Raw genomic sequence first — 8,945 nt, 5'->3', positions numbered from 1 at the left:
CTGCGGGCCAATCGCAAGCCCCTAGGGGAGGGAGGCGGAGCCGCACCGAACTTCTGGGCTTGCGCAGGGGCGGGGAGCAGCTGCTCTGAGCGCTGCGGTGTTGCGAGTTGAGTTCGCCCAGGTAAGAGGGGAGTTTTCTGGTTGCGAGGTGGTGAAGACGCATGCCAGCGTTGGTCCCTGCGGTGCCAGGTGGAAAGGAGTCCTGTTTCTGCCTAATGGAGTTTCCACTCTTCGGAAGGGAGAAGCTGGGAAAAGCGGAGGCTTTGTAGAATCTCTGCAGCCCTTTGGTGGCCCGAGCTCCCCGAGCACAGCAGGAAGTGTGCCCCTGGGAGAAGTATGCCTCGGGGCCACGCACAGGCGGTTCTGCCTTCTTCACCATCTGGTCCAAAGTTCACGTTTCCTTCATTAGCTACTGAAACTTATTACGGGGCTGCATACTGGTAGGCATTGTTGATTAAAAAAAATTTTTTTTTTAATTTCTTTTAATGTTTGTTTATTTTTGAGAGGGAGAGAGAGAGAGAGGGAGACACAGAATCGTCGCAGGCTCCAGGCTCCGAGCTGTCAGCATAGAGCCCGATGCGGGACTCGAACCCACGAACTGGGAGATCTTGCCCTGAGCCGAAGTCGGGCGCTTAACCGACTGAGCCCCCCGGGAGCCCCTGATTCAAAAAATTTTTTAAAAGAAAGGAAAAAAACTTACATAGATAGACTAGACCTGCCCTCAAGGCATTTTGCCCTTAGGAGGAGAGGCTGTCAGAGATGAATTACCACTCACGATGCAAGTTGGTGTGGAAGCAGAGAGGGTGACCTTTGAAAGGAGTAGAGGATTGGGATGCATTATTAGAGAAGGGCAAGAAGTGATCATTTAATGTGTATATGTCTGTAGGTATGAAAGAATGAAACCCTTGTGGGCAGCAAGAAGTCGCTGTGGCTGAAGCACAAGTTTGTGGAGAGTAGTTACTGGAAATGAAGTTGGAAATAGGCGTTGGGGTTTGGTTGTAAAGAATCTTTGTGCCCAGAAAATAGGCAGTAATTGATGGCTTTTGAGCCAAGGAGTGCCATACACCAATTTGTGTTAATATCATGAGACTGGGGTCTGGTTGAAGCAACCAGAGAAATTTCTTTAGAGAAATTGTCTGGCTTGTTCTCACCGTATTCTAATCCCTTTACCATGCCTTTCCCCTGGGTTCTCATTTTATATAAAACTACACTCTGTTACTTGTGGATTCTTACTGTCCTTGCTTTCTCAGTATCTGCTTACTGAGAAAAGTAGTAAGGATCTGTATATGAAAGGTGAGGTTAATTATCTAGTAAAATAACTGCTTCCAAAAGAAGATACTCTTATAATAGTTTTTTTTTTTAATGTTTTTATTTATTTTTGAGACAGAGAGAGACAGAGCATGAGCAGGGGAGGGGCAGAGAGAGAGGGAGACAAAGAATCTGAAGCAGGCTCCAGGCTCCGAGCAAAAGATGATATTCGTAATGGGTGTGGCTAAGGAAATTTGGAAGTACTTTAAGGAATAATTTAGGGGCACCTGGGTTGCTCAGTCGTTTAAGCGCCTGCTTCAGATTCTGTGTCTCCTTCTCTCTCTCTGCCCTCCCCACCTTGCCCTCTCTCCCTCTCCTTGTCTCTCTCTCTCTCTCTCTCTCTCTCTCTCTCAAATAAAAACAAAAATTTTTAAAGAATAGTTTATATGAAAGGTTGTTGTAGTATAATTATATTTAACGATTTAATTCACTTGTAATATTATTAATCTTATTTAAGTATTTCCGGAAGAGTTTGTTAATTGTGGAGGAGCAGCAAACCTGAAGATTAGAAAAGAAAGACCCAAAGGACCAATTTATCTGCAACACAGTGCAGGAGAGTGTCTTTACCTAACCAATACACAAATTTACTCTCCTTTAAACATCCCTGTGATTGAGGTAGGTGCCTCAATCTAAATTTATGATTATCATAAATAACAACCATTCAGCTTACAATCTGTGCCCACCAGGTAATCTTCTGATTATAATTAGTTTTCCAAGTAGAAATAACTTGAGAGACTGTGTGGGATTAAAATTAAAGATTTTACTGTAGTTGTACAAATTAATTAATTGACCTTTTAATGTTTAAGCCTTTGTGAGTGAGCCTGGAACAAATTAGTACATCTAAGCCCTACTAAGTCTAGGTTTACTGCCAAGTTGAGTTTTTAGTTTATAAAACTGAGAACCAGATCCTGAGGTGTATGTATTTGTGGACTTTTATGAGGTAATTCTAAAACGTCATATGGAAGAGCAGAGGATCAAGAGTAATCAAGACATTCCTGAAAAAAAAGAACAAGGTGGAGGAACTCAACTTATATATATCAAGTCCTATTAATAAGTTATAGTAATTAAAATAGGTATTGGCTCAAAGATAATCCAATTGACCAGTGGAACAAATTGAAGAATCCCAAAACAGATCTACCCATATATGGAAATTTAATTTATGACCATATCAGCAGGAAAGGATGGACTTTCCAATAAAAGGGACTAAGACAATTGGTTATTCATATGGAGGAAGAAATCCAAAATTGGGCCTCTACCTGACAGTATACCGAAAAAGTGATTCCCACTGGATTAAAGACTTAAATCGTAACACATTTAGAAGAATATGTAGACAAATAGCTAAGTTTGGGGGTAGGGAAAATTTTAATACACAAAAGTATCCGTGTAAAGGAAAAGGTTTTAAAATTGATTATGTTAGAGTTCATAGTTGTGCGTCGGTTCAAAGACATCAAAAGTTTGTCAAAAGACAAACTGGCAGATGGTATATGTAACTCCTCTATCAAAAGATCCGTGTCCTTTGAATAGTAGCTAAAGGGAGAAGTAGAGTTAGGAAGGGTGTTGAGTGGGTGTGGATGTGGGTGTTTGTTTTAGGTGAGAGAGATTTTGAGCATATGTGAATGTTGATGGGAAGGAGATTGGAAATACTAAAGAACTGGAAGGATGTGGAATCCAAGATACATGGAGAAAACAGACATTTAAGCCTTTGCTTGTAAATATCTCAGAGTGAGACTACCTCCATATCATTCATTCCTTGCTTTCCTCACAAAGCTTATATGGACTTCCTCCCGCAGCTAATATTTGTCAATCCTTTTCTATGCCAGGCATGCTGAGGGTGCGGTGGGGGGTAAAATTAGACCCAGGCTCTACCTCATGAGTTTATAATTTGTCAACGGAAACAGACATTAATTGAAAACTTGTAGTGTGTTTGTTGTTTGTAGAACTTTTTTCATTATTTACACTTTATTTTTAAAATTTATTTGCTTGAATAGATAATAAGAAGGAAATAGAAAAAGCGTAGATTCCCTTCTCAGAATGGGGATTGATGTGAAGAATTTGTTTTTTACTGTATTGAAGCCATGTGCTAAAAACCCCAGTCACCATTGCTGACTATTTCATGGTTGCCCCTTTTCTCCCTAGTGAATCCCAGCCAGCTCCTAGGGCGGTGCAGTGAACTGTGTGTGGTTCCTTCTGCCTGGGGACCATGCAGAGAGCTTCCCGTCTGAAGAGGGAGCTGAAGTTGTTAGCCACAGAGCCACCCCCGGGCATCACTTGCTGGCAAGATAAGGACCAAATGGATGATCTGCGAGCTCGTACGTATCATGTGTTGCCTATGATGACCCTACTGGAGATTGTGCTGAAATCTGAACATTTGTATACTCTGAAGTAGAGACCAATGGCAAGGTCAAAATGCCCTGCCACCTTTCTAACCCTAATTTGTTTACATGTATAAAAAGATTTGCTTGACATTGCTTCTTTGGTCTTTTATTACACCTTTTGCTGACTTGTAGCCAGGATTTGGGCACCAGCTCTGAAGCAGTGTTTAGACCAAAGGTCACCATCTCAAATATCTGTGAGGCCAGACCGGAAACATAAATGATTAGAATACTGCAGTCCATACAAAACAAATCTGCAGCTTGTATTTGATCTATGGTCAGTATTGTCCAACTTCTGTTTTGATCTTCCATCTCTCCTTTGTTTGACGCCATGAAACAAAGTACATGGGTACATTGGTGTCTTGCATGCGAGCTTATTAAAGCCCTGAAAGAGAATTACTGTCCTAGACCTAGCTTTTCTTTAGGACCGTCAATTTTATTAGGTCTGTATGGTGTGGTCATTTGAATCATCCAATTACCTTTTAACTAGGTTTTTTTCTTTTAAGAAATATTAGGTGCGGCTGACACACCTTATGAAAAAGGTGTTTTCAAGCTGGAAGTTATCATTCCTGAGAGGTTAGTATGAATTAGATTCTAAACTTACTAAAGCACAGTTATTGGAAGATAGAGTAATGTAGTAGAGTGTTAAATGCAGGAGTTAAAGGTCCTAGGTTTTAATCCTAGTCTTAGGATTTAATGTGACCTTGGGCAAGTTATCTCTCCGGAGTTCAAATTCCTTCTCTAAAAATGGGTTAGATCACATCTAAGGCCCCTCTTTTTTTCATTGTGCTGAAATGTATGTAACATAAAATTGATCATTTAAACCACTTTTAAGTGTTTGGTATGGTGGCATTAAATACATTCACATTGTTATGCACCTATCACCATTCTTCATCTCCAGAACTTTGTCATTTTCCCAGACTGAAACTCCATACCCATTCATCAGTAACTTGCCAGTCCTCTCTTCCCCTAGCACCTGGCAACCACCATTCTACTTTCTGTTTCTGTGTTAAGGCCCCTTTTAATTCAGATCTCCTTCAAGGTTCTCATCGGGTGAGTTGCAGTTGCAGATTTGTGCAGAATGAGGAAGGAAAGAAATGAATGTCTGTTATGTAGACGTCTATTCACTAGGTCAGATCCTGGCCAAACTTGTTAAAGTCCTGAGAGAAGTTGCGTAATAGTCATGTGATAGATCAGTTCTGAAAATAGACTGGGAATTTTCCAAGGTTTGTGTCTCAGTAAAAAGGCATAATAACCAAATGGCAATGTATAAATCTTAATTGCATCCTGTTTTTAAAAAAACCATATGTAAAAAAAAAAAAAAAGACTGGGGAGCAATTGAGGATATCTGAATAGTAGATGATATTGGAGAATAAATTTTTAATTTTTTCATAGGTATACTGGTAGCACTGCAGTTATATAGGAGAATGACCTTATTCTTGGGAGACACATGATGAAGTATTTAGAGGGTGAAGTGGCTTGATCTAGGTGGTGGGTATATGAGTGTTTTTAATGCTATTATTTCAACTTTTGTAAGTTTTCATAATAAAAATTTGAGGAGAGAAAAGTTTTGCCTGTCAAAGGCTGTCTTCCTGATTAGTCATCAGGAAACTTTATAATACATTAAGAAGCAATATTTTAATAAAAATTCTCTATTGTCCTATGCTTTCAAAGGTATCCATTTGAACCCCCTCAGATCCGATTTCTTACTCCAATCTATCATCCAAACATTGATTCTGCTGGACGGATTTGTCTAGATGTTCTCAAATTGCCACCAAAAGTGAGTGCTGGGTAAAGGGTGGACTGTATAGCTGTCTGTGGTTCTCCTCTATATAACTTGAATTAGAGTATAACATTTTTAGTAATACACAAGTATCTGCCTATTTGTCTGTGTATAGGGTGCCTGGAGACCATCTCTCAACATTGCAACCGTGTTGACTTCTATTCAATTGCTCATGTCCGAACCCAACCCTGATGACCCACTCATGGCCGACATAGTAAGTATCTTCTTTTCCTCTGCGGCCCATATCCTACTTTCTTTATACCTCCGACTTCTTTTGTGAGGATAGCTGTGGCAGCTGCAGCTGAACCACTACAAATCATTTTTCTTTCCACTGACTCTTCTTTGATTTTGTCTCAGTCCTCCGAATTTAAATATAATAAGCCAGTCTTCCTCAAGAATGCCAGGCAGTGGACAGAGAAGCATGCAAGACAGAAAGAGAAGGTATGATGATTGTACAGTTCTGATTTTGCTCCTGTTGTTAGCCCATTAAAAGTGTATCTGTTTATAAATGTATACATGTTTATGAACTTTGCTAAATTTGTACTGTACTCTAGAGTAGCTAATTGATCTTTTTCTCCTATTGCAACTTTCTAAATACTTATTCAGCAAAACAGCCTAGTAGTTCAAACAAAAAGTACATTTTTCCTTAATAGTTGTCATCTATTGATAACACTAGAGGGCAGGCAGCATCTGGTTAATTTTATATATATATATATATATATATATACTTTTCAATTTAATTTTTTTTAACTTATATCCAAATTAGCATATAGTGCAACAATGATTTCAGGAGTAGATTCCTTAGTGCCCCTTACCCCTTTAGCCCATCCCCCCCACGCCCCCTCCAGTAACCCTCTGTCTGTTCTCCATATTTATGAGTCTCTTGTTTTGTCCCCCTCCTTGTTTTTATATTATTTTTGTTTCCCTTCCCTTATGTTCATCTGTTTTGTCTCTTAAAGTCTTCATATGAGTGAAGTCATATGATATTTGTCTTTCTCTGACTAATTTCACTTAGCATAATACCCTCCAGTTCCATCCACGTAGTTGGAAATGGCAAGATTTCATTCTTTTTGATTGCCGAGTAATACTCCATTGTATATGTATACCATATCTTCTTTATCCATTCATCCATTGATGGACATTTGGGCTCTTTCCATACTTTGGCTTTTGTTGATAGTGCTGCTATAAACATTGGGGTGCATGTGTCCCTTCAAAACAGCATACCTGTATCCCTTGGATAAATACCTAGTAGTGCAATTGCTGGGTCATAGGGTAGTTCTAGTTTTAGTTTTTTGAGGAACCTCCATACTGTTTTCCAGAGTGGTTGCACCAGCTTGCACTGCCACCAACAATGCAAAAGAGATCCTCTTTCTCTGCATCCTCGCCAACATCTGTTGTTGCCTGAGTTGTTAATGTTGGCCATTCTGACAGGTGTAAGGTGGTATTTCATTGTGGTTTTGATTTGTATTTCCCTGATGATGAGTGATGTTGAGCATTTTTTCATGTGTCAGTTGGCCATCTGGATGTCTTCTTTGGAGAAGTGTCTATTCATGTCTTTTGCCCATTTCTTCACTGGTTTATTTGTTTTTTGGGTGTTGAGTTTGATAAGTTCTTTATAGATTTTGGATACTAACCCTTTATCTGATATGTCGTTTGCAAATATGTTCTCCCATTCTGCAGGTTGTCTTTTAGTTTTGCTGATTGTTTCCTTCGCTATGCAGAAGCTTTTTATTTTGATGGGGTCCTAGTAGTTCATTTTTGTTTTTGTTTCCCTTGCCTCTGAAGACGTGTTGAGTAAGAAGTTGCTGTGGCCAAGATCAAAGAGGTTTTTGCCTGCTTTCTCCTCGAGGATTTTGATGGCTTCCTGTTTTACATTTAGGTCTTTCATCCATTTTGAGTTTATTTTTGTTTATGGTGTAAGAAAGTGGTCCAGGTTCATTCTTCTGCATGTCGCTGCCCAGTTTTCCCAGCACCACTTACTGAAGGGTTAATTTTTTTATATATATTCTTGGGGGTAGCATGGATAAATGAGAGATGACTTAGATTCTTTTTTCAAAGTTTTCTTTTTTAATGCTGAGAAGCGACTACTGCAGGAATCAGGAAGGAGTGAGAGAGGTAGAGGAGGGAGGGGAAAATTAACATTTCTTATGGGACCATTCATGGAAGAAGGAAAATTTCCCCGATTTAAATTGATAGAACTTCCTCCTTTAACAATACAAATTGCAGGAAAACAAAGATTTGCACGTTCTGTTTCTTGCTGAGTTATAACATCCTTCAGATTGAGTTAAGTAGCAGTTACTTATGAAAAGAAACAAAAATTTAAAATATACAAAAGATTGAGGAGGATGCTTTTGGAGGGAAAATTATATACAAGAGGCAACAAAGAAGTACTTGGAAATAATATTACAGCACTTCATTGTTCTCCATCCTGGTTTTAGTGTGAACCTTCTATCTTACCGTATCTGCTCCTTTTTAGGCTGATAAGGAGGAGATGCCTGGTGATCTGCCAGAGGCTGGTGACTCAGAAGTATGCAGCACAACACAGAAAAGGAAAGCCAGGCAGCTGGGAGGCACAGAAAAGAAATTTTGCCCTGATGCTTAGGGGTTCGTCCTGGTCTATCTTAGTTAATATATTCTTTGCTAAGATGCTCTAATTTGCTTACCTTTCTTGACTGTTTGTCTTTGTATTTGTTGACATTATCATTTTTTGTATCGTCTAAAACAGACCTTGTGTATTTACATATTCTGCTCTACATAGATGCTCTGAGGGTAGTTTGTTTTATTTAGCTTGTACATACGTATTTTGAAACCTTTTAAACCTGAAAAATAAATAATCATTTAATGTTGAATGTGTGTTTATCCTGAATGTGTGTCTGGGAGCAAACTGTCCAGAAAGCTATATAATAAGAATGTTAAAATATTTGGAATTTTCTCTTTTATTTTGCCAACTTTCCAACATCACTCAGGACACTGAATGTTTGACGTAGATGTGAAATAGCTATTGGAAACAGTTCAGTTACCACTAAGCTTTAGGGATTCTGGGTTTTCAGATTTTTATTTTATTTTATTTTATTTTATTTTATTTTATTTTATCTTTAGAAGGGTTTTTTTTTTTTAATGTTTATTTATTTTTGAGAGAGACAGAGACAGAGCTTGAGCAGGGGAGGGGTAGAGAGAGAGGGAGCCACAGAATCCGAAGCAGCTCCAGGCTCTGAGCTGTCAGCACAGAGCCTGATGCAGGGCTCGAACTCACAGACCGTGAGATCATGACCTGAGCCGAAGTCGGACGCCCAACCGACCGAGCCACCCAGGCACCCCATTTTTAGAAGCTTTAATACAATGTGGGAATAAGGTAATGTACCCTTTTGTTAATTTTTTTGCAGCTTTAACTTTTTGTGATTTTTATAGCTGGTCAGAATTACTAGGGTATAATTTTCATTTGTTCAATAAATTATTGAACACCTGCTCTGTACCAAGTATTG

The 8,945-nt window shown here is 39.1% G+C and overlaps 1 protein-coding gene across 4 annotated transcripts; it reads left to right on the top strand.

The window, feature by feature from the left end:
- On the top strand, positions 1-8,312 carry UBE2T (ubiquitin conjugating enzyme E2 T). Of its 4 annotated transcripts, none has more exons than XM_019821977.3 (8): positions 1-121; positions 1,766-1,923; positions 3,445-3,617; positions 4,187-4,256; positions 5,355-5,460; positions 5,579-5,677; positions 5,821-5,904; positions 7,940-8,312. In XM_019821977.3, the coding sequence occupies exons 3-8, from the start codon at positions 3,509-3,511 to the stop codon at positions 8,063-8,065; spliced, it is 594 nt and encodes a 197-aa protein (XP_019677536.1). In that variant the 5' UTR covers positions 1-121; positions 1,766-1,923; positions 3,445-3,508; the 3' UTR covers positions 8,066-8,312. The 4 variants fall into 4 exon arrangements, with proteins under 4 accessions (XP_019677536.1, XP_006942928.1, XP_019677535.1 ...); XM_019821976.3 differs by lacking the exon at positions 1-121 and adding an exon at positions 133-440; XM_006942866.4 differs by lacking the exon at positions 1,766-1,923 and having other exon boundaries at positions 10-121.
- The last annotated feature ends 633 nt before the right edge of the window (positions 8,313-8,945 follow it).

Source organism: Felis catus, chromosome F1 (assembly GCF_018350175.1).
Source record: "Felis catus isolate Fca126 chromosome F1, F.catus_Fca126_mat1.0, whole genome shotgun sequence".
NCBI classification, from domain to species: domain Eukaryota; kingdom Metazoa; phylum Chordata; class Mammalia; order Carnivora; family Felidae; genus Felis; species Felis catus.
The sequence above is the reverse complement of the archived record's forward strand: the minus strand, read 5'-3'. Positions and strand labels throughout refer to the sequence as shown.

Bases quoted from the DNA above. Each gene is read 5' to 3' on its own strand.
- UBE2T (XM_019821977.3), top strand. From the start codon at position 3,509: ATGCAGAGAGCTTCCCGTCTGAAGAGGGAGCTGAAGTTGTTAGCCACA. The intron at 5,678-5,820 runs GTAAGTATCTTC...ATTTTGTCTCAG, and splicing joins ACCCACTCATGGCCGACATA to TCCTCCGAATTTAAATATAA. The intron at 5,905-7,939 runs GTATGATGATTG...GCTCCTTTTTAG, and splicing joins ATGCAAGACAGAAAGAGAAG to GCTGATAAGGAGGAGATGCC.